This window comes from Vicugna pacos, chromosome 10 (genome assembly GCF_048564905.1).
Source record: "Vicugna pacos chromosome 10, VicPac4, whole genome shotgun sequence".
NCBI classification, from domain to species: Eukaryota; Metazoa; Chordata; class Mammalia; order Artiodactyla; family Camelidae; genus Vicugna; species Vicugna pacos.
Window position 1 is genome coordinate 64,119,958 of NC_132996.1, and position 24,517 is coordinate 64,144,474.

Consider the following 24,517-nt stretch of genomic DNA (forward strand, 5'->3'; position numbering starts at 1 on the left):
GCCCAGGGACCACAGCCAAATTAAGTAGCCGATGCCAGTTCCTTGGTCCCCAAAACGTCTAGTTAAAAAACAATTCTACGGTTCTTTCCGCAAACTTTTATTAAAAATCAGATGAGAGTTGAGAATTGTGCTAGGCCCCCTAGGACCGGGCGGAATCAGATTCAAACCCTGACCTCAGAGGCTCCCAGGTTAGTGGGTCAGACACAGAAGAATATTGAAGCTATGAACGCTAGCTGGTCCCAGATGAGGCGCCGTCTAACCAAACAAAGCTAAGGACTATTACGTGGCCATCCTAGAACTGCTTCGCCAACACCAAGCAAAGAAAGCAGGGGAAGCCTTGCCAGGCTGGCTCGACCAAAAAAATATAGCTGGCCCAACATTCGTGCCCGGATCTGCGCAGGCGTTGCGGCCTAACCCGGAAACAGAGTAGCCCCGGCCGAGTAAACGCGGAATGCGGAAAAAATGAACTACCTTTCCCATCGGGCATCGGTCAAAAACGCCCAGCATTCTCTTTGTCTCAGGTTTCCCATCTATTATCCTAAGGCGTAGGATAAGTAAAACTTCATTTCCCAGCATGCCTTTGGGCAAGTTAACCATGCTCATGCGCCAAAAGGCGGGTCCTCCTTGCCCTCACGACCCCGCCTCTGTTCTACCGCCGCCATTTTTTCAGGCACTTTCATCCGGCAGCCGACGGGGCTTTTTTTCTTAAAGGAGAAGCGACAGCTCAAAAAAATTCCCCCCTTCTCCCCGCAAGACCTGGCGACGCTGGGGACAGAAAGGCCACAGGCAGGAAAGTGGGATCGGGGTGGAGGCAGAAGAACGCCAAGACTACTTCCGCGGCTTAAGGGAGAACGATAGAAAGAGCCCTTGTGGCATTAGCGGCTCCTTAGGGAGGCAGGTGCGCGCGCAGCCAGTCCAGGGTGCGCGCGAGGCGGGGAAAGAGGTGCGTTTTCTTCCCACCAACCTCCTCGCGAGACCTGCCCCTCCCATTGCCCCTAGCGTTCGCTGAGCTCCGGAGGTGGGGAAAAAAGGTCACTTTGGGATTGTCGCGAGACGCAGCCGTTTAACGGTGAGAACGGGTGCGCGGGGAAGGAAACCTCGCGCGCTCCCTTGGAGCCGTTTCCTGATTGGTTGAAGGAAGGGGTGGGGGAGGGAACCCGGTACGCCGCTGCGTGAGGGTCCGCGAGGGGCGGGGCGAAGAAGCGGTTACTCCTCTCCGATTGGTTGGCTGAGCGTCTGTGGCGGGCGCGCGCGCGGCGCCAGCGGTAGCCGGCCTTGAGTGGCAGGGGGCGGGGGGGGCGCCCTCGGAGCCGGGCGGAGGGGAGGGGGGAAAGAGGAGCGCTGAGTGAGAGTGAGCCGGACGCTCCGGGGGGCGGGGGGGAGTAGCGCCGCGGCCGCCGCCGCCTCCGCCTCCGCCGCCTGGGACTAGGGGGTGGGGGACGGACGCGTCCCGATGCCGGGGGAGACGGAAGAGCCGAGACCCCCGGAGCAGCAGGACCAGGAAGGGGGAGAGGCGGCGGCGGCCAAGGCGGCTCCCGAGGAGCCCCAGCAGCAGCCCCCTGAGGCGGCGGCGGCGGCGCCTCCGGGGACTACGAGCAGCCGCGTGTTGAGGGGAGGTCGGGACCGGGGCCGGGCCGCTGCGGCCGCCGCCGCCGCCGCTGTGTCCCGCCGGAGGAAGGCCGAGTATCCCCGCCGGCGGAGGAGCAGCCCCAGCGCCAGGCCTCCCGACGCCCCAGGGCAGCAGTCCCAGGCCGCGAAGCCCCCGTCTCCAGCTCAGGGCAAGAAGAGTCCGCGACTCCTGTGAGTAACGCAGCCTTTCTGGCGGTGGGAAAGACCCCCCTCAACCGCACGCAACCCTCTCGGCTCCCGTAGCGACCACTCCACGTGACGTGCCGCTCGCTCTGCCCCCTGCCGGCTCGCATGCCAGATGTCACACCGCTTCCCTGTTAGCCGCTGTCTTATCGCTGCTCTCTGGCTTCCCCGCCCCCTCGCCTGTGGTCGGGCCACTGCCCCGCTCCCCGAGGTCCTTTGTGGGATGCACCTCTTCGGCTCCCCTGGGACCCACCTCTTCCCTGCCTCCTCGGGCTTCTCCAGCACTCTGGCATCTGCACGCCCTTTGTCAGCCCGTCCTTTCCCTCTTAGGCGGCTCTCCAGTATTACATCACATCCCCGTAGGAAAATCAACAGCACGATCTTAAATATGCCTTCAAAAGTGTATCGCCCCCACCTTCCTATTAATTAGTTCAAGAGCCAGTTGTACTGGTATCATTTTGGAGCTTTTTTTCACGCTACTAAATTTTCACATTTTCCACTCGTTTTAAAAATCTGATACTAATAGGGTGAAAACGTGGCTCTGCCAATTTTCAGCGTAGTCTTTCATATAACAAGATTAGGTAGATTTCTTTTTTTTTTTTTTTGACAGGTTTAACGAGATTGGGTTTTCTTAAATTTTTTTTGACAGGTAGCATATGTTTTTGTTTGCTTGATTTTTGCATATGTCTTAATGTAGGAATTTCGTCTTTAAAAATTAAAATAATCTGAAAGGAGTTTCTGTATTACCTAGGGATCATAGAGGGACCAAGAATAGATAACCAGAAATAATAAATATTTTATATTGTTTTTTGAAACTTTTCTGTGTTCAGAATACTGAAGCACACGTGTTTGTAAATTCTAGAAATTAAGCACAGCCGTTGAATTCGCTTCTGAAAACATTTGTGTCTTGACTTTCGAGTAAAAACAAATTAGTGAAAAGCAGGGAAAATTGAAGATGGGGGGATAAATCAGTTTTAAATGATTTCCCCACCACTCTACCTCCCCCATAGAGACCGTGGCAACATTTGGCTTATAGGGACCTAATAGATTTAAAACTTGAAACACACCTGTTCCAAAAATGAGTGAAGTCTGTGACCTTGGCATGCTTGTCTTGGAAGACTCTCAGAAAGAGAAATAAAATTCAAAAGAATATTGTGGTATTAGATGTGCTTTCAAATTATTCAGTGCTAGTTAAGTTAACATAATTTAGAAAATTGTGTAAATTTTGTTTCTGTGGACAACAAAAATCTGTCCTTACAAATCATTCAGCTGCAAATGGGATTCTTATTACTGCAAATGAATTTTATGGTCACAAAAATTCTAAGCTCCTGTATTTAATCTGATAAATTTGAAGATATATCATTAGCCTTATTTGGGTATAAACTCTTTGGACAAATTTCTTAAACTGCATGTGTCTCAGTTTTATTATCAATAGGAGATAAATCTCTCTGAGTTTGTGAGAATTAAGTACAGCATGTGAAACACATAACAAAAGCCTGGTACATAGTAAATATTTATTAAAAGTTATTGTTTTGAGCAGTGTTGTGGAGGTATATAACTGATGTGTAGTGTTTTTCATGTAAATTCTGGCAAAGTGAATTTTTAATTCTTTTCTATTAACATACATAGGAAGATTAAAATTTATTTATTATTTTAAAAATTCTCTTCTATTTTCACCTATTCATTTGAAAGTTAACTATACCTTTATCTCCTTGCTACATTTCCCTCCTACTGAGCCACCAGTTTTACTTACAGCAGCGGGCTTCTAAGATAATTATACCTAGAGTGGTAGCTGTCATGGTTTATTATTTATCTTAACTCTTGGCAGAAAAAAATACCACTGAGTCTTTTTTTATGTCCACGATATAAATGTTAAAACAATTGAGCTTGGATGAAGATGACTTAATTAAACCCCTTCAGTTTTTTTCTTCACAATATTCCTTATGAGGAGGAAAGAATAGTCTTAATTCTTAATGTCCCTCTCTCTCTCATCCAATGTCATAAAAGTTAGTAGTGTTCTTTTACCTTAGCCTTAGAACTGTCCCTTGATTATATATTTTAAATTACGCAGTTTTGATTGAATTGTTGTAATAAATTTTCATTTTAATATTTTTCTTTTTTGTTACACATTTTCAATATACTGGATGCCCTGGAAATCAAAGGACTCTTAAAGCATTTCAGCTCATTAAATCTTGATTGAGCAGTAACTGGCTCTGATACTGTGCTGAGCCAGGGTTTATAGAGAAAAATGAGGCATATACTTCATCTTCAAGGACTTTGCAATTAAAAGGGAAGATGCATTGATTAGTGGAGGTTTGTCAAATGTGTGAACAGTTTACAGGTTTTCATAGTGATCAAATAAATTTTAAAACTAGTAAAGTAAGAAACTTAATCCTTTGAGACATTTCAAGAAGTTTTGTGTATCAGTTTACCGAACTCCGGTCAAGTGCCTTCTGACCTTGATTCAGCTCTGTTTTCCAAATAACATTCACCCCAATAAATTCCCAGTAATCAGCTGTTTAACCTACATTTGTTTCTCTTGACTGAAGAGGCAGCAAAGTGTACAATAGCTTAAAAGGTCAGTTATTACAGAGACTTGGATTGATTGAAACCTCTTTTCCTATTGCAAGGCTGAATAACAGAGAGAAAGCATTGAACTTTAGTCAGTTTCAGGTCCCAGCTTGCTGCTGCTTACTAAATGACCTTGGGCAAGTCACTTAACCTCTTTAAATATGCTTCTTCATTTTTAGCTGACAACTTACAGTTTGTGAAGTGAGCTTTATAGTTAGATGACAATTAGGTTAGAGCTTTTGTAAACTTTTCTAAGCTTATAACAATTTTCTGTTTGCATTGGAATGTTCAGAAGTTAATAAAAAGAGTAGGAAATCTTTGTGAAGGGAAATAAAGAATTTTTCAGTGAACGTGCTCAAGAGAAAGGCATAAAGTTAAATTTATGATCGTTATAAATTAAAACTTAAAGACTAATAGTAAGGAAAGATAAACCAAATTTGAAGAAAAGTTATATATCAATGCTAAGAATCAATACTTTTCATTTGCTCTATTTTAGCCAATAAATTCCAGAGTTAAGATCCTTATATCTATATGTATGTACACACATACACACACACTTCAGCTTTTTTCTGATTCCTGAGTTAAAACATTTATGCTTTCTACTAATAAGGACACAATATAATTGTTAAAATAAGACTAGGTTAAATGCAAGAAGCTTATTTTGCTTCTACCATGATAATAAGTCCTCTGGTTATCTAATACATTTCAGAATTTAAAACTTAAATACTTTTTTTAACTTCTGATTTACCTATTGAGGAAAGCTGTTTCCTCACCACAAGGAATATAGGCTAAAACTGAGTATTCTTAGAGGTAAACCTGCAGGTGTCAGATGGGTTACAAATGAAGGAAACAAATACTGCTCTGTTTTCCCAAATATGAAACTCCATTTGGGGTTTATTTTCTTGCATGACACCTTCTTACTACTTTTGTAAGGAAAAGGTGAGGGTCTTAGACAGTGAGAATGCAAAGGCAGTAATATTCTGAATTGAAAAAAACTTCTAAGGCTCTTCGGAGACGGTTTCAGTCGTACAAGCCTGAAATCCTGAGTTTTTCTCTTATGGTGATCAATATGGTAAAGGAAACATTGAACCATTCCGAAAGATTTTTGGAAAGTTTACTGTCTAGTGTTTCAAGATCTAGCAACTATTTCTGTACTTTTTATTTGTAAAGATGATTAGCACTTATCTTGTATTAGTTGTTAATTGGGACATTAGTAATTTAAAATGATAATACCAAGCTTTTTAAAACAATATGGGATGAGAAAATGATAGCTAGTCTTTCTAAATAAGACAGTTTCTTTATCCTGTGGCTTGTGTATTTGCTTGGATATTCTTTTATAACATAAGGATCTTCATTTGTGTTAGGTTTACTTTTGAAAAAAAAGAAAACTTTGTATTGCTCGGAGGTGCTGTTTGGCATCTTCATGTTAAAGATCCAAGACATGTCAGCTTTTAATTTGGATAATGGCTATGGGGAGATTCATAATAACTATACTCAACAGTTATGTATGATGGAAGTTTTCCTGAGTTAAAAACATGAGAAAAACATTTTTTATATCAGTAGTTTATAACATACTAGATTCTTTACTGTTCCTGTCTAATTTGTAAAATGCAGTTTATATTTACTTCTGAGGTCCAATCTGTTGCCTTTTTAGAAATAGATTTTGACTTGGGTTTAACAGATGAATAATTTTAGGGTTTTTGTTTAGGCTTGTTAAATTTTTGTTCTGGAAATTGTCCAGTATACTCAAAGTAGAGAAAACAGTATAATGAAACCTCAGTATTTATCACCTAGTTATAACAATTTTTGAGATTTTGTCATACTTGTTACCTCTATCTCCTCCCCCTCTCTTTTTCTTTTGGCAGAAGTATTTTAGAGGAATTCTCAAACCTTGTTTCATATCACCCCTAGTTACTGTATTTTTGTAAAATAAGGACATTTTTCTTTTATAACCATTTAATATAACAAAATCAGCAGTATTTTCTTTGTATTAATATTTTTATAGTTAAAAACAACTGTTTTGAATGATTTTCTATCTGTGTGTTGTCAAATATGATAGCTACTTATGACTAAATTTACATTAATCAAAACTAAAATTTCCATTCCTCAGTCCCGTAACTATTTCAAGTACCCTCACCAGCCACATGGAGACTGCCATGTTGGTAGATTGGTGGGTGTGGAATATTTGCATCACTGCAGAAAGCTCTGTTGGACAGTACTGCTGTAGATGTTTTTCTACATCACTCTGGAGATGAACCTGAAAGAGAGAAATATTTGTATTTTAAGACAATGTGCAATATTTTTCATTTAATATTTGATTCTCTTTTCTTTCAGATGCATAGAAAAAGTATCAACTGACAAAGGTAAGACTGGGTCATTCTTACATCTCATGTACCTTACGTGACTATTCAGTAATCTGACAAAATAAAATAAGCTTCAGTCTGATAATTCAAATTGTTCCCATTTAAAGTGACTTTTATTAAGTAAATAATTATTGGGATAGACTGAACCTATTTAAGTAGCAGCAGGTTTGGGCAAGTGGAATATTCTTGCACTTAGAAACCTGGGAAATCAGGTTATCTGATGTCACTGTATTGCAATTTTTAAAGTTATTTGGATTTTTAATAAACAGAGGAATGATACACAATAGGTGAAATAAAGTGTAGACAAAATCAAGATGCTTGCAGAGACTCACATTATAAATGTAGATTGAAGAATGTGGAAAGAAAAATGTTCTAAGATTTCAGCCTGATGAATAATTAAATGGGGTCATTAGGTCATTTTCAAATAGCAAACTAAATGTATGTATTAAGTGTAGTCTTCTGCTTATCTGGATTGAGAGGGGAAGCTAATGTTCACTTTTTTCTTTTTAAATGCTCTTTTAAGAAGACTGTTCTGGCTTTGCAGATTGGGTTATTAAAATTGCCCTTGTCATTGTGAGCCAGTTGCTCAGTTAATTTATTATGTATATATGTAACATAAATGTATATTATTCTTAATGTAGATTTTTCTCTTCATAAAGAATACTTTGAGAATACGTATAAGGCAAATTGAAAACCTGGATTTATGTCATTGAGAAAAATGACAGTCTGGTTAGGGACCAGTAACTTGAATTTGTGGCTACTTTGTCAATAATCAGATGTCAGTAATCAGGGTTCTTTTTTCTTTGAATTTTAAAATCTGAGGCTAATATTTCATAGTATGCCAGGCAGAAGTATTTTGTACTAGGCAAATTTTTTCTTTAGAAAGCTCTGCATGACTTTGTTTAGCAAGTTTTGGGTTTTGTTGCTTTTGATACTTGGAAAATTGGAGAATTGTCTGTCAAGATTGGAAGGTCTTGTGTTCCTTACTCAGAGATCATTTTGGAAATTTTAGCTCTGACTAAAGAAATTATTTTGAGTTGCCTTGAGGAGACTTCAGAATGTGGTGGAAATCTTGAACCCTTGTTGGAGATAAATTAATTGCTCTTTGTGTTGATTTCTTAAGCCAGAAGTTGCAATGTTATATAGTTTTGCAGTTGAGGGGAGATTAAATCTACATTATGGGTAATTCAATCTCAGTCAGTCCCACTTTAATCCACTAGTTAGTTAAATGCTTGATCTAGAGTTAGAGCTTAAGGTTTCAATTCAAGTTCTGCCTTTTATTGCAAATGAACTCCACACAATAACTATTAAAACTGAATGACTAATTCAGCAAGGTAACAGAATACAGGATTACCATACAGAAATCTGTTGCATTTCTTTATACTAACAATGAAATAACAGAAAAAGAAAGTTTAAAAAAAATTTTAATTGCCTCTAAAAAAAAAAAGTCAAGAATAAACCTGATCAAGGAGGTGAAAGACACTGAGAATTATATAAAACATTGATTAAGGAAATTAAAGATGATTTAAAGAAATGGAAAGATATCCCATGCTCTTGGATTGGAAGAATTAATACTGCTAAAATGGCCTTACTACCCAAAGCCATCTACAGATTTAATGGGATCCCTGTCAAATTACCCAGGACATTTTTCACAGAACTAGAACAAATAATCCTAAAATTTATATGGAACCACAAAAGACCTAGAATTGCTGAAGCAATCCTGAGGAAAGAGAACAAAGCTAGAGGTATAACCCTCTCAGACTCCAGACAGTACTACAAAGCTACAACAATCAAAACAGAGTGGTAGTGGCACAAAACCCCACATGGATCAGTGGAACAGAATAGAGAGCTCAGAAATAAACCCACATACCTATGGTCAGTTCATCTTCAGCAAAGGAGGCAAGACATACAGTGGAGAAAAGACAATCTCTTCAGCAAGTGGTGTGGGGAAGCTGGACAGCCACCTGTAAATCAGTGAAGTTAGAATACTCCCTCGTGCCACACACAAAAATAAACTCAAAATGACTTAAAGACTTAAACATAACATAGGACACCGTAAATCTCCTAGGAGAAAACATGGGCAAAACATTCTCTGATATAAAATCGTAGCCATGTTTCCTAAGGCCAGTCAATGCAGAAGAAATCAAAGCAAAAATAAACAAATGGGACCTAATCAAACTTACAAGCTTTGCACAGCAAAGGAAACCATAAACAAAACAAAAAGACAACATACAGAATGGGAAAAAGTATTTGCAAATGATGCACCCAATGAGGGCTTAATTTTCAAAACATGTAAACAAACAGCTCATACAGCTCAATATCAAAAAAGCAAACAACCCAATCAAAAAATGGACAGAAGAATTAAATAGAGATTTTTCCAAAGAAGATACACAGATAGCTAACAGGCACATGAAAAAAACGCTCAACACCACTAACTGGAGAAATGGAGATCAAAACTACAATGAGGTATCACCTCACACTAGTCAGAATAGCCATCATCAGAAAGTCTACAAATACTAAATGCTGGGAAGGGTGTGGAGAAAGGGGAACCCTTCTGCACTTTTGGTGGGAATGTAAATTGGTGCAGCCACTATGGAGAACAGTATGGAAGCTCCGTTACCAACTGAAAATAGAGTTACCATATGATCCAGCAGTCCCACTCCTGGGCATATATCAGGAGAAGACAAAAACTCTAACTAAAGATACATATACCCCAATGTTCATAGCAGTGCTATTTTTAGTAGCCAAGACATGGAAGCGACCTAAATGCCCACCGACAGATGAATGGATAAAGAAGTTGTGGTATATGTACACAAGGGACTATTACTCAGCCATAAAAAGAATAAAATAATGCCATTTGTAGCAACATGGATGGACGTAGAGATTATCCTACTAAGTGAAATAAAGTTGGAAAGACAAATATCACATAATATCACATATATATATGTATAGTCTAAAAAGATGATACCAATAAACTTACTTACAAAACAGAAACAGACTCAGAGACAGAAGACAAACTATGGTTACCCAAAGGGAAAAGGAGGGGGATAAATTAGGAATTTGGGATTAACAAATACACACTAGTATGTATAAAATAGATAAACAACAAGGACCTACTGGATAGCACAAAGATCTATGTTCAGTATCTTACAATAATGTGTAATGGAAAAGAATCTGGAAAAGAATATATGTATATATCTGAATCACTTTGCTATACACCTGAAACTAACACAACTTTGTAAATCAACCATACTTCAATTTAAAAAAAAAAAGAAAGAGGGAAAAGCTGCATTATGGATAATTCAGTCTCAGTCTCTCACTTTAATCCACTAGTTAAATGCTCTGGATCTAGAGTTACAGCTCAGGATTTGAATTCAAGTTCTGCCATTTATTGCAAATATTCCAGTACACTGAATATGGTAAGGATGCAATAAAAGTTAGCTGTTGTTAAGTTTGTAAAATTTTGAAGAAGTAGATCCTCTCCCCCTCCCATCTCAATCTCTGCATTAGTTTACCTGTTAGAGTAGCTGTTCAACTCTGAACAGTATGTATAGCTACATAAGTATATCTTACATTTATACAAAAGATGTTTTCAGGATTGTTTTTACTCTTATTTACTCCAAACGACTTGAAATTATGTGCTTATCTTCAGTGAAAGTTTAAAAACTTTGGACATGTTTGAATAAATGATACTGCGCACACACAAAAAGCAACTTACTGGTATTTTTAAATTATTAAATTGCAAAGTGACATGTTCATTTTTCAAGCTGAAATAATAGTAAAGAAATGACTGCCATTGGTCCCTGTTCCTGCTGTGTTTATTTAACCCTGGTGGGTATATGTAAAACAAATGGAAAGTCGCTTTGCAAATGGTATTTATTCATTCAGTAAGTAATTTTTGAACATTCACTGTGTGTCCAGCACTCTCCTTAGGTACTGGATTGTGCTGGTAATCAAATAAGTGCGATGAAGAAACAGTGTAGTAGAGTGTTTGATGAAGCTGGGAAAGGGAAGGCTAAGTTTAGATAAGATGGCAGGGGAAGACGTTGAGAAGATGACATTAGAGCTGTGAGACCTTGCAGATGACTCGATGAAGCATTCCACAAAGACACAAAAAGAGAAAAGCTTAAAGCATGAAATCTTATTTTACCACTGCCGAAGGATTGTCTTCGTCACTGGGGAGCTTTCAGGAGTTTTAGCAGAAAATTTGAGGGATCAAGCCTGGCTAATTCCTTTTTAACTTGGCTTTATGTTTTCATTCTGGTCTCTGTTTCGAACCAGTGTTCTACTTCTAGCAGTGAAGTAAAGGAATGGTTTGCCTAAATGTAATTACTAGTAGTCCCAGTATTAACTTTATCCAGTAATTGTAATTTCTTTCACTTTCAGACCTGTCTGAAATTGCCCAAGATAGTAATAAAAAAGACTGTAATATCTTAATCTTTATTAAAGTCAGTTTCAGGTGTTTCATGGAATAATAACAAATATTACAGAGTCAAATGTAGGCAGTGCTTGAGTCATCAAAGTTAATTATTATTACAGGACTTCTCAGAGATTGAGATTTTGGGTACTATACAATGTAAATACCAAAATACGTAGCAGTTACCTGTAAGACACTCCTCCCCCCGTTTTTTCCTTAAAGAATATCTCATAAAATTAGGGTTTATGGGAAACATAAAGGTGCTTGAAAATTGATTGTATTAAACTTTGGATCTCATCTTTATTCCAAATCACTTTACTGTTTTCCATTACTCTCCATGTTATGGAGTAGATGTTTGGAGAAGATTGCCTGGACAGAATCACCAAATGAGTTAAAAAACAGGTCTAGAAATGTACTCAGATTGCTTAGAACTTTGAGTGTTTGCTTTATCTAGTTAATAGTTTTCATAGCTTTAATTTCATCAGAGTGTTTCTGTTTTCCTGTGTTGGAATACCTTTGATTATTTCTTAGTCCTCTCATTTCTAATTCTGAATACTCTTAAACAGTATTTGTGTCATCTTTAAAATATATACAATGGGAATTCTCACCTTTTTTTCCACTCCAATGAGAAAAATCTAACTTTTTAATTTTTACCATTTGAGCATCTGTACAAAGGATGTATAGAACATTGTCTTCACAATTTTTTCTTGAAAGATTGAGTCTCTGCGGATAACCTGGTTTCCTAGTTAAAATTTTGTAAGTTTTGAATAGGAAAGAACTCTGAAAGAAAAATCTCTTAAGTTAAAAAAAAAAGAGGCATATATAATTCTAGTCTTAACCCTCAGATATGCTGTCAATTTTAGCTAAAAGACTCCCCTTCACAAATAGAATGATACTTTTCTAAAGTTGGCTTAAATATGTTTTTTAACAAAGGACTCACTTTTCTTGATTTCTTTTAACATTGTTGAGATCGGCTAATATTTCAAAATGGACTTTACTAATTATTTATGGAAAACAAAGTAGAGCTAATTATAGAAATACACGGAGTAGTACGATCATGTTTCAGAAACTCCAGTTCTGACTATTATAATAATGCTTATGTCTCAAGTGCTAACAGTACATTAGATAGGCATTTTAGCTATCCTGTTTCCTTCCTCTTTTTCTTAAGGTACCAGGAGCTGTATTATTTCTCCCAATATGAGGATAATCTGCTCAACATCTTGTTCCTTGTTGGAAATGCCCCATATCCTTTAAACCATTTTTCTAGTTCAGACATCCAAACCTCCTGTGGATCTTGCTCTCTGTTCTAGTTTCCTACAAGTGCAGACATACTTCATTTATGATGAATGTGGATTGAGAAAGCCTTGATTATCAGCTCAGTTCAGTTATGGGATGTTTTATCAGTCAGGTAAATGAGTCTGTCCCTTACATACATAAAAAAAACTTTATAACAATTTCAGCTGCTGATTCAACTTTCATAAGAACCATCTCAACAGAGTAATAGGTTTATTCTGTTATATACAGTAGTTTTATATTGAGATCCCTTTTCCTGCCAGGACCAGTTGAGAGCTGCAGCAGAACGCCCAGGTAGGAGAAAACTCAAGCAGAGAAAGCCTAAGGTCCTGAGCGGGCAAACTGACATTCATCCTTGACTCTGAAACCCCTGAGAGACGCTCATCTCTCCATGTGGGCATGACGTTATCCTCACACTGAGGTCACGAGTAAACAAGAACCTCTGACGAAGAGGAATTAGGTCTGATCTAATGCCCCCTAAACTTTTAAGTCTGAGAAGGATTGAGCTCCTCTGAAGTAAAACTAGCCAGGTTGATCTAACTGCATCCAGGCAAATATCCCTTTAGCCCCTTAGAGGTAGCCATGGTTCTGTCCTTTGTCTGCTTGCTTCCTTAAATGTGGCTAATTTTGTCCTAAACTCCCTACTTGTATCCTACTGATTTTGTTTGCAACTTTACCTCTTTGAGAATTTCTCAACCCCAGTTTCTTTACTGTGACTCTAAACTCTGTGTCAGTTATCTATTGTTGTACAACAAACTAGTCAAAAACTTAGTGGTTTAAAATACAACAGTTTGTTGTTTCTTATTTGGGCCATTCCCTCTCCGCAGTGGCCTTTCAATTCAGACGTTTTCACTTCACGGTGGTCTCAGGGCAGTGGTCCAGAAGGCCGAAGGCAAAAGCTGCAGGGCCTCTGGAAGTCACTCCATAGAACACAAGATCAACATACAAAAATCAGTTGTATTTCTGTGTATTAGCAGCCAAAATTTGAAATTACAAAATTAGAAAAATGATGCAATTTACAGTAGTATCAAAAATATAAAGTACTTAGGGATGAATCTGATAAAAGATGTGAAATATACTTAGACACTGAAAAGTATAAAACAAGTGGAGTGATGTGCCTTGTCCATGAGTTTGAAGACTCAATATTGTCAAGATGTTATTTCTCCTCATATTAACCTATAAATGCTGTATGATCCAAATTCAAATCCCAACAGGTTTTTTTTTTTTTTGTAAAGAATTTTGACCTTGAAAACTTCTTCAAGGATGTTGGGGACTCCTAGGAGTTTACAAACTATTCTTTCAAAACCATTAGCTTACACTTAGGAATCCCACCAACATGGTGGGATTGATTCTTTAAGGAAAGAGGAAGAAATTAAGATACTTACCTGGTGGGCATCTAACCATGGCTACTACACATGTGTTTTCTACATTTATTTAACCATGTCTTGATTGAAGGACATTTGATATATCTCGGTTCTTTTTTTCTGGGATTACAGATAGTTTTTTTAAAAGAAACTATTAAGATATATTATACATATACAAAAGTATACTTATTGTTAAGTGTACAGCTTTGTGAGTATTCATAAGGCAAGTCCAGTCATGTGACCGTCACCCAGCTCAAAAAACAGAACATGGTCAACCACCCTAAGTGTAATCACCATTCTGACTTTGACTAGCACAGGTTAGTTTTGCCAGTTTTTGAATTTCGTATAAATGGAGTAATGCATTACTTTTCTGTGTAGGCCATCTTGTGCTCACCATTAGGTGACATTCCTCTCTGTTGTATTTGTCACAGATTGTTTTCATTGCCATAAAGTGTTCCATTGTGGGAATGTATCACAATTTGTCCATTTTACTATTGATGGGCATTTGGGTAGTTTTCAGTTATTGGCCCTTAACGACTAGTGCTGCAATATATATTTTATTGATAAATTTTATTGAGGCATAATTTACAAACCTTAAAATTCACCCAGTTTTAAGTGTGTGATTCTGTATATGTAAATTTGCCTTTTCTGACTTATATGTGGACTTGTACATATAATATGTGGGGTTTTTTGTTTTGTTGTGAGTCTGGCTTTTTTCACTTAGCATAAAATTTTTGAGGTTGATCCACGTTGTAGCACGTACAAATATTTTCATCCCTCTGTATAATATTCCTTTGTATGGAAATACTCCATTTGATCTATCTATTCATCAGTCGACATTTTAGCTACCATGGAAAAAGATGCTCTGGATGTTCCAGATGTGCAATTTTAGATTAAAAACTCACTTTCTTGAAATAATTCTTCTTGTGATCTTTTAGGGCAGCCTCTTTCATAAATGAGCTTTTCTCTTGGCACTTGAACCTAAGGCTGACTGGAAATGAACCAAATCTGAATTAAGCTTTGGACTGGTCCTTTCCCATTCCTCTTTTGTATGATTAGGTGTGGTATAGTAGGAAGGATACAGAATTCGGACTTAGAGGTACCAAATCAAATCTCAGCTGGGTTCAGATCTCAGCTCCACAATTTAGTACGTGAGCTTAGGAAAGTTAGCTACTTGGTTTCCTCATCTATGAAAATAACGATAGTATTAATAACTTGGCAGGATTATGAGGACTTAATTTAGAAAAGGCAAAAACATACTAGGCACATAACAAGTATTAAAGATTTGTTAGTTTCGCAGAAGAAATGTAAATATTTAAATTACAGAGATGAGAAGACTTTTACACTAGTTCCTTCCCAGCCGGTCGGCCAACCACACTCCCTGTTCGCCCAAAATCAGTCTTAGGTTTATAATCTTGGATAAGTCGTTCAATTTCTCTAAACCTCGGCTAGAAACATGAGGCAGTCTAGAGAGGACCAGCTCATATTAAGATAAACCTTCTAACTTGAAGTATTTTATCATAATGAAATGGCTGTCACCTTTTGGAACTTGATAGGTTATTCTGAAAGGATTTTCTGTTGTTCTAGGATTTAGAAAATTCACTTCGTTTCATCTTTTGATATCAGGAGAAACATTCCTGCCAGTAGTACCGGTATCTTTTGTCTCAGTTCATAGCATCACCATTCTTACTTTGTCCCTTCCTCTTTCCAGAATGTGGCTGTTTTCTCTGTGCCTGCAGTCATTTTCCTGGTGTCTTCCTTCACCCAGGCTACTGTGGCAAAATTTCTTTCTTTTTTCTTATGTACCCAGGAGCCTCCTCAAAGTCAGCTGCTATAATGAGAAACAATAGAAATTCTTTGAACTACCACACAGACAAAACTCAGTTCTTTTCGATCTAGTCGTGATTATCCTCATGTTTGGGTTATCCTTCTGTTAATTTCTCCTCTGGGAAAGTGACAGGTGCTCTTTTTTCCCCCTTTGTATTTTTTTAAAGTTGAAATTCACATAACAGAATTAACCATTTTAGAGCATGCAATTCAGTGACATTTAGTACATTTACAGTGTCCTGCAACCATCACCTCTATCTTTACCAAAGAAGACCCCATAGCCTTTAAAGTTGTAGTCATTTTCCATTCCCCCCCTCTTTCCAGCCTCTAACAAACATTGATTTGCTTTTACCTTAATTACCTGAAAACAATCTGAATTTACCCTACCCCTGTTCTGAATATTTCTTATAAACGGGATTATACAATGTGTGACCTTTTTTGAGGGGATTTTGATAGGGATTATATTCAATCTGTAAATCTCTTTGGGGAGTATTGCCATTTTAGCAATATTTAAGTGTTTAATTCTTTTTAATTGAATTGTTAATGGAATCCTTTTCTTAATTCCCTTTTTGGATTGCTCATTGCTGGTTCAGTGAAAACAATCACTTTTTGTCTGATGATCTTGTATTCTGTAACTTTGCTAAATTTGTGTGTTACCTTTAATAGTTTTTTTTTTTTTGTAGATTCCTTAGAAATAAGGTCATTTCATTTGCAAAAAGAGTTTCCTATTTGTGGGCCTTTTTTTTTTCCCTTGCCTAATTGCTCTGGCTGCAACTTCCAGCACAGTGTTAAACAGAAGTGGAGGAAAAGGGCATCTTTATTTTGTCTCTGATCTTAGGAAGAGAGCTTTCGGTCTTCTGCCACTGAGTCTGGTAGCTGTGAGGTTTTGATAAATGCCCTCTATCAGGTTGGGAACGTTCCATTCTATTCCTAGTTTATTGTATGTTATCATAAAAGTGTTGATTTTGTCCAATGTTTTTTCTACATCAATTGAGATGATGATGTGGGGGTTTTTTCCCCTTCATTCTATTAATGTGGTATATTGCATCAATTGACTTTTGTATGTTGAACCACCCTCATAATCGTGGGATTCGTCCCACTTGGTCATAGTTTTAATGTGCTGCATAGTCGTAGTATGCTGCTGGATTTGGTTTGCAGGAATTTTGGTCTCTAGGTTTCTTGTGGTGTCTTTGTCTAGCTGTGGGATCAGAGTAATCCTGGCCTTACAGAATGAGTTGGGAAGTGGTCCCCTCCTCCTGGGCTTTTTTTCATTGGAAGGTTTTTGATTACTAATCAAGTGCTTTCACTTGTTATACTTGTGTTCAGATTTTGGGGTAATTTGAGCCTCTTCTTTTTTTTCCTTCAGTCTAGTTAAAGGTTTGTCAATTTTGTTGATCTTTTCAAAGAACTAACTTTTTGGCTTCATTAATGTTCCTCTGTTGGTCTCCTATTTTTCTTATTTCATTTATCTGTGCCCTACTCTTTATTTCCTTCGTTCTGCTAGCTTGGATTTGGTTTGCTTCGTCTTTCCCCCCCTTTTTTTTAAGATGTAGATTATTGATTAGATATGTGACTTTTTTTTCTGTTTTAATGTAGCCATTTATGTCTATAAATTTCCCTCAGCACTGCTTTCGCTGCAACCCATCTTTTATGATATGTTGTGTTTTAATTTTCAGCTATCTCTAAGTATTTTCTAATTTCCCTTGTGATTTCTTCTTTAATAACCCTCTGGTTGTTTAAGAGTATGCTGTTTAACTTATGCGTGTTTGTGAATTTTCTAGTTTTCCTTCTGATGTAAATTTCTTGAGTGGCCTAATATACGGTCTCCTCTGGAGAATCTTCTGTGTGCACTTCAGATTGTGTATTCTATTGTTAGGTTTAATTTTTTTTTTTTTAATGTATAGTGTTACTCAGGTCCTCTATTTCCTAACTGAATTTCTGAGTGGTTATTTTATCCATTACTAAGTAAGTTATTGAAATTTCAACTTATTTTAGAAATACTGATTTCTCTTTTAAATTCTGTCATTTTTTGCTCCATAGATTAGGTTTATTTAGATTTATAATTCTGATATCTTCTTGACTGGTTGACTTTTTATTAATATACAGTGTCCCTCTTTGTCTTTTATAACTGTTTTTGACTTGAAGTGTATTTCGTGAAGTCTATAACGATACTGCTGTCAGTGGAATCCCCCCCCAGAGATGCTGAGTACCTGTGAATGTCACAGTATTTAAAAGTGGGGTTGTTGAGCTTCTTGTTTGTGTAGATTTATGTCCTTTTTTTTTGATTTGGGGCATTTTTGTCTTTTATATTTCCAAATACTCGTTCTGCTCCATTCTCTTCTCTCCTTCTGGGACCCTCTGTTGATTGGCTTAATGGTTCTCCACACGTCTCTTAGGCTCTGTTTATTTTTCTTAATTTTTTCTTTCTATTCTTTGGTCTAGATACTCTCAGTCAAACTTTAAGGTAAGTGTGCTGATTTGTCTTTCTCAAATCTGCTGTTGAATGAAACCCATAGTGAATTTTTCACTTCAGATACTAAACTTTTCAGCCCCAGAATTTCTCTTTGGTTCCTTTTTATAATTACTGTCTCTGTGTTGACATTTTTCTGTTTGTTGAGACACCATTCTCCTTTCCTTTAGTTCTTTGTCATCGGTTTCCTTTAGCTCTTTGAGCATGTTTTTAGAAACCATATTCTTTGTGTGATCTCTCTAAAGGCTCTATTCTCTTAAGCTGGTGCTTGTGATTTGACAGAGATTTCCTTACATGTCTTGTGTAACTCACTTTTTTCTTGATTCAGTGTTCACTAGGTTGCTGTAAACCTTGACTATTTTCCAGAGTTCTTAACAAAGTTGATTCCAGTGGGGGTGTGTGTGTGTGTGTGTGTGTGTGTGTGTTCGGGCCGGGTCGGGCTCCTGTTGGGGGACATTTTGGCTGATGGCACTTTCTGACGGGGATGGGTATGCTATTCAATAAGATGGGCTATTACACTTTATTTATAAGAATAAGCAGTTCTCATCAAATTGCCATCATTTATCCAGTGGATAATATCCACAGTATGAGATGTCCTTTCATCATGAAGAAGAAACTGGCTTCATTGAGTATAGGAGGTTATGGAGTGGATTTAAAGTCCAAATTAGTGTAACTGGGTTGAGTAAAAGAATTTTCTCTTCATTATTTAATGTTGCAGTACTTTATGGAAAGTGTTGAATTGCTTCCTTTGAAGAAATTTTCTTAAAAGCAGCCATGACCTAGGTGTAAAAGTCCTTGGTTACTAGTCTCAAGGCAGGATTTTTAGATCTAGGTCTGCTCAGATAACTTTGTGGTCTTGAACAGGCTTGTCTTCCTTGGCATTCCATTCCATTGGATTGTACTTAGCCTAGATAGTTTTTAAGATACTTTCAACTCTAACTTTATTATTATTATTATTATTTTGTTACTTGAAGTAGCTCAGATAGGAGAAAGGTAAGAAAGGCAGTAATGGTGAAAAGAAAACGAAGAAAACATGTATCTGATTTAATAATTATGTTGGGTTTTTTAAAGTTCCCACTGCTATTCATCTCTACATTTCAAACAAATTTTATTTCATTATCGTAATATGTTCTCATAGAAGTTTCAGACAATGTAGTTAAAGCTCAAATTGCCCTCAGTCATCACCTTGTTCCACAGTGGAGAAAATTATGTTTTTCAGATCTTTTTTAAAAAGTTAAGCAAAAATGTTACCAAACCATATATATGTGTGTATATAGTCTTATTTTTTCCATTTAACCGTATTTTTGCCAGTAATTCCATATCATTCTTTACAGAGACTTCCATGTAATATTCTATCGTGATAATATACCTTGATTTATTGAAACAGTTTTTCCTTGATACGGAGAGTTAGATTCTTTCCATTTTTAGCTATTATAAATGTGCTGTAGTGAACTCCATGTTCCAGTTAATTTTCGTAGGGTAGATACTTTGAGGTAGAATTCCTGGAAGTATTTTTGGATCTTACCTGATAGGTGACTAGTATTTATCAATTTCTTGTAATCTGTCCAGAGTTGTTACTACATTAATGTATTAAGATATATTGCATATTTATTTATACCATGTATATATACATATATACAATATTTGGACATTTTATGGATATGGGTTTTTTTGGCATAATAAAGTGTCATGGAATTGATTTCACGCTATTGTGCATTGACTACATGTATCATAATTCATATTACTGGTCCCCTCCTGAAATTTAGTTTTCTACTTTTACTACTAAAAACAGTGCCATGACTATATATGTCACTTTGTAAGTGTGATTATAGTTTTGGAGGATAAGTTCCTAGTAGTTGAAATTAATGTAAAAAGGTGTAAGTACTTACAATTTTGATAGATATTGCCAAATTATCCTTAGAGGGTTTTGCTGTTACTCTGTTAAGAGTTCCTGTTTTTCCTGCAGCCTTGCCCACACAGTATTTTGTCAGACGTTTGGATCATTGCCAATATAACAGGGGAACAATACTATGGCACAGTCATTTTCACTTGAGTTTCTCTTGTTATGGGTGGATTGAATTTTTTGTCATTATTTTTGTTTGTTCATACGTTTGAAAACCATGTTTTTACTGAGTTGCCATTTTTCTGTTGGGCTCTTGGACTTTGCTTATAGTGGAATTTGCCATGCAGAGAGCTTTTTATGTTTATGTAGTCAGATGTATCAATCTTAAGACCTGAGATTTCGTGCTATTCTTAGAACTTTTCCATTCTGAGATTAAAAGGTTCTTGCATAGTCAAAATAGTCTCACTTTTAATATACTAAGTGAAGTTACTGAGTAGGATCAAGGGAAGGCATTCCTCTTTAGCACTTACCTGCAGCAGTATTTGTTATACCATCTAGACCTATGATTCTTTTCGTTTTTGTGCCTCTGGTAGATCTGGTCATCCTTGGGGGCCTCCTACTCAATCTGGTTATTTCTGTCTTAGATCTAAAGGTTAAAATATAGAATAAAAGGTTAGATCTTAGCTGTATTTCTCTTAGCATTTCATTTTCTAGTAGATAAGACAATACAAAATTACCACTTTGCAACATATGCAGTTTTTTCTTCAGTGTGATGACAGTAAGGATAGGCTTTATTACATTTTCCTCTCATCTTGCTGCTTCTATTATGTCAGTAAAATTCTAAGAATTTTTTTTTCCTGAAAAAAAATTCATCTTTTCATTGGCTATATTTATAACAATGTATATACAAGAAATGGTTATTGGTTAACTGTAAACTTAAAAAGAATGGTATATCTTTTCATCTAGATCCCAAGGAAGAGAAAGAGGAAGAAGATCCTGCCCTCCCTCAGGAAGTTTCCCTCGCTGCAGCTAGGCCGAGCCGGGGCTGGCGCAGCAGCAGCAGGACGTCTGTCTCTCGGCACCGTGACACAGAGAACACCCGAAGCTCTAGATCCAAGACTGGTTCCTTGCAGCTCATCTGCAAGTCCGAACCAAATACAGATCAGCTTGATTATGGTACAGTGCAAGTAGAGTGTGGTTCTTCCATAACCAGTTGCCTGTTGATTTTAAATACAACATTGAATGTTTACCAGAACAGCTTAACTTTCAGGGGCAGTTGTGGGGGTATAGGAAGGGTTCCTTTTTGACATTTTGTGGATAATTCTCCTTTTGTATAATTACCCTAGGCAGTAATTTGATTTGAGTCTCTTGGCTACAGAGAGAAAATACCTGTACCCACACAGATAAGTTTTGTTTGGACTTTATTTTTCCAGATGTTGCTGAAGAGCATCAGTCTCCGGGTGGCATTAGGTAAGAAACTTTTAATGTTTTATATTCAAATCTTTGGGTACGTAGAGCATAATCACATCAAATGATGTGGTTGTTTTCTGCTTGAAATAATTGAGTCAATTGTTTTTTAGCTCTTAGTGTCACTGAGCCATCATTGCCTTGCTTTTATTTAATGAAGGGATTATTTCACTTCGTATTTAATGAAGTAATGAAGTGATGTCTAGGACTTGAGTATTTTTAGTTCCAGTTATTATTCTTTACGATTAAGCAGCTAGATGGCAGTCCAGCCAGACCACAAGAATGAAAATCCTAGATAACTTACTGTGAATCTTTTGGCTCCCTCTAAATAAATGACTGGATATAATTCTTACAACTTGAATTTCTAATCTCTATTTGCTGCTTTTTAGCAGTGATGAGGAGGAGGAAGAAGAAGAAGAGATGTTGATCAGTGAAGAGGAAATTCCCTTCAAAGATGACCCAAGAGATGAGACCTACAAACCCCATTTAGAAAGGCATGTCTCGAATTTGTTGGTGAAAAATAAGTTAGAAAAACCTTATTGCATGCTTTTATTTCACCTTGTTGCCCAACTAATGGGTATGGACTTAATTTTAAATGAGTAATTATGCACTTGTTTTGCGAATATAACATTATCTTACTAACCCCTCATACAGCCATCTCTTCCATTTATAGAACTTTGTTTTGATCATATCCAAATTATTGTGATGTCTGCATGTTTTATCTTGAGATATCATGATTGCCTGAATACTTAAGATTTCTTTCTTTTGTCTTGTTTCTCTTTACAACTATAGTGAGGTTTGATTCTAAGGCATTGTTAGCCTGGGAGTCAGCTCATAGGCTTTTAAATATAATTGTGTGATCACTGTGCATATGAGAAGGAGTGGTTGGCTGGAAACCACATTTCATAGGCGGGGATTATAATTTCACAAGAAATCAGTGATAACTTCAGACTTTACCCTGTTGTCACAGTTGTCCTTGAAAAGGTCCTTTGCTGGATACCAATGTTGAAATGTATTTGTAATTTCAGGGAAACCCCAAAACCACGGAGAAAATCAGGCAAGGTGAAAGAAGAGAAAGAGAAGAAAGAAATAAAAGTGGAAGTAGAGGTAGAAGTGAAAGAAGAAGAGAATGAAATTAGGGAAGATGAGGAGCCTCCTAGGAAGTGAGTAGGCAGTTACTTTTAAAAATGGGAACTTAACAGATTTTCAAGCCACTAGTGGAAAAAAGGGTGGGCGTGTGAGGAACGATATTGACATACACGTATTGCTGTCTCAGGCAACTGACAGTTTCATTGGAGAGACTCTTCTCAAAAGTTGCAAAAGTTTAATTCAAAGCAGTACTTAAAGACATTCAAATGAGTGGGTAAGACAGTAGCTATAGGATGCAGAGTGGGTGGAGACAGCAAGAAGAAGTCTGGCAAATGTAGGTCCTCTAAAGAGGCCAAATAAGGCAAATGGCGTGATAACCTTGACCAGGTGTATACTCTGTGCCTAGCAGTTATTTCTGGTCGTATAAGTAGCTTTTTTTCAGTATGTAGGCGTTTGTCTCTGCTGCCAGGAGAGTGTAGTTTATATTCTGAGAGTTTTTAGATGATCGATTCTTACTATACTTTTTAAATTTATAAAATTTAAGTGGTGGACTTTTTACTGAAACAACTCTTTAAGTAGTAACCTTGAGGTTTATGTGATCTTCCATAAGAATGCATAGTTTATGAAAGGTACATTATTTTAACTTGTGGTGCAGATGTACTTGCAAGTGAAATCACTTCACGGTGAAATCTTTGGTTGGCCAGATATGTCTTTGGCTCTATGTATTTTGGGTTATCCTCTGTCTCTTCCACCTGCTCCTTGGTCTTGAGTATGTGTCCTCAGCTATCCTCCACTACAAGCTTCAATCTGGAGTATGTGGGCAGTTACACTGTTCTTTAATCATAGGAGAGGAAGAAGGCGAAAAGATGACAAAAGTCCACGATTACCCAAAAGGAGGTGAGTAATTTATACTCCTGCCATGTCGTGTCTTCTTTCTGGTGGTGGGCCCTTCACTCACGTGTTCAGCCCTCATAATTACCCTGCAGGAATGGCTAGTTAAAAATTTCACAAAAACTTCACAACTTGATGAATGTCCTTGATGCAGAGTTACTGTGTTTTTATTTCCATTGTAGGATCTTCAAGTTCCTAAAAATTTTAACACTTCCTTTCCTTTTGGGGGTGGGCTAGTTTATTTTGTACTCTGTTTTAAAAGCTGTATTAAATAATTTCTGGTTACTTCTAACGTCAATTCTGTGCAAGCTATAAACTAGTAAAGAGACTTTAATTCTTCGTACTATAAGGTAGCTATTCCCTGTACTGCAGTTTGAGTTAAAGACCACTGTGCATACTGCCTCTTTTCTGTTGCTCACGCTTCTTCTACATGTTGATAATAGAAAAAAGCCTCCAATCCAGTATGTCCGTTGTGAGATGGAAGGATGTGGAACTGTTCTTGCTCATCCCCGCTACTTGCAGGTCAGTGAAGTTGTTCAGTAAGGCAGCCTTTCAGGTTATGTTGCATTACTAGTTCTCATATTTTATGAGACTTTACAATTTGTGAACTTGTGTAGCCTTTATCATTATTATATAATGTCAAGAAAAATATTTTTTAAACATAAAATTACTTCAGTTGTGGGGTTTTTTGTTTGTTTGTTTTTTTTTTTTGTTCAAGTGACTAAGAACCTAAGCTTAAATATTTCCTTGGAATCTTGGAATATTCCAGTGTTTCTCATTATGGTGCAAGTACTCCTGATGTAAGAGATGATTGTGTAACCACATACCAAGGCGCAGATGAACAGATTTTATTTTAATGTATAATTTTAAAGAATAAAATTAGCAACTGAAACCCATGGTATCTTAAATACTATTTAGAATAAATTGAAAATTTTTTAGTTTTTAGGGGTTTTTTTAAGTGAGTTTTTTTTTTTTTAAGCTTGTATTTTGCCTGGCAGAAAACACGGAAGTGAAAAGTTGATTACTGAAGCTTAAGACGTGCCTGTTTGATCTTTAGCAGCAAGTCTAACATAAGACGCAGGCCTTTCTTTGTCACTCTGGTTCTCCTGT

At 37.3% G+C, this 24,517-nt stretch overlaps 1 protein-coding gene across 2 annotated transcripts in view; it reads left to right on the forward strand.

Annotated features, from left to right (window-relative positions):
• The first annotated feature begins 1,286 nt into the window (after positions 1 to 1,286).
• Positions 1,287 to 24,517, forward strand: part of ZFP91 (ZFP91 zinc finger protein, atypical E3 ubiquitin ligase) — a 29,765-nt gene continuing 6,534 nt past the window's right edge. The window contains exons 1-8 of one of the 2 annotated variants that reach the window (XM_072970003.1): positions 1,287 to 1,800; positions 6,718 to 6,746; positions 20,927 to 21,136; positions 21,394 to 21,430; positions 21,820 to 21,921; positions 22,456 to 22,590; positions 23,363 to 23,413; positions 23,851 to 23,929. In XM_072970003.1, the coding sequence (XP_072826104.1) occupies positions 1,454 to 1,800; positions 6,718 to 6,746; positions 20,927 to 21,136; positions 21,394 to 21,430; positions 21,820 to 21,921; positions 22,456 to 22,590; positions 23,363 to 23,413; positions 23,851 to 23,929 (990 nt within the window). In that variant the 5' untranslated portion in view covers positions 1,287 to 1,453. Of the gene's footprint in view, positions 1,801 to 6,717; positions 6,747 to 20,926; positions 21,137 to 21,393; positions 21,431 to 21,816; positions 21,922 to 22,455; positions 22,591 to 23,362; positions 23,414 to 23,850; positions 23,930 to 24,517 lie in introns of both variants that reach the window. The other variant, XM_031691093.2, reaches the window with a different exon arrangement.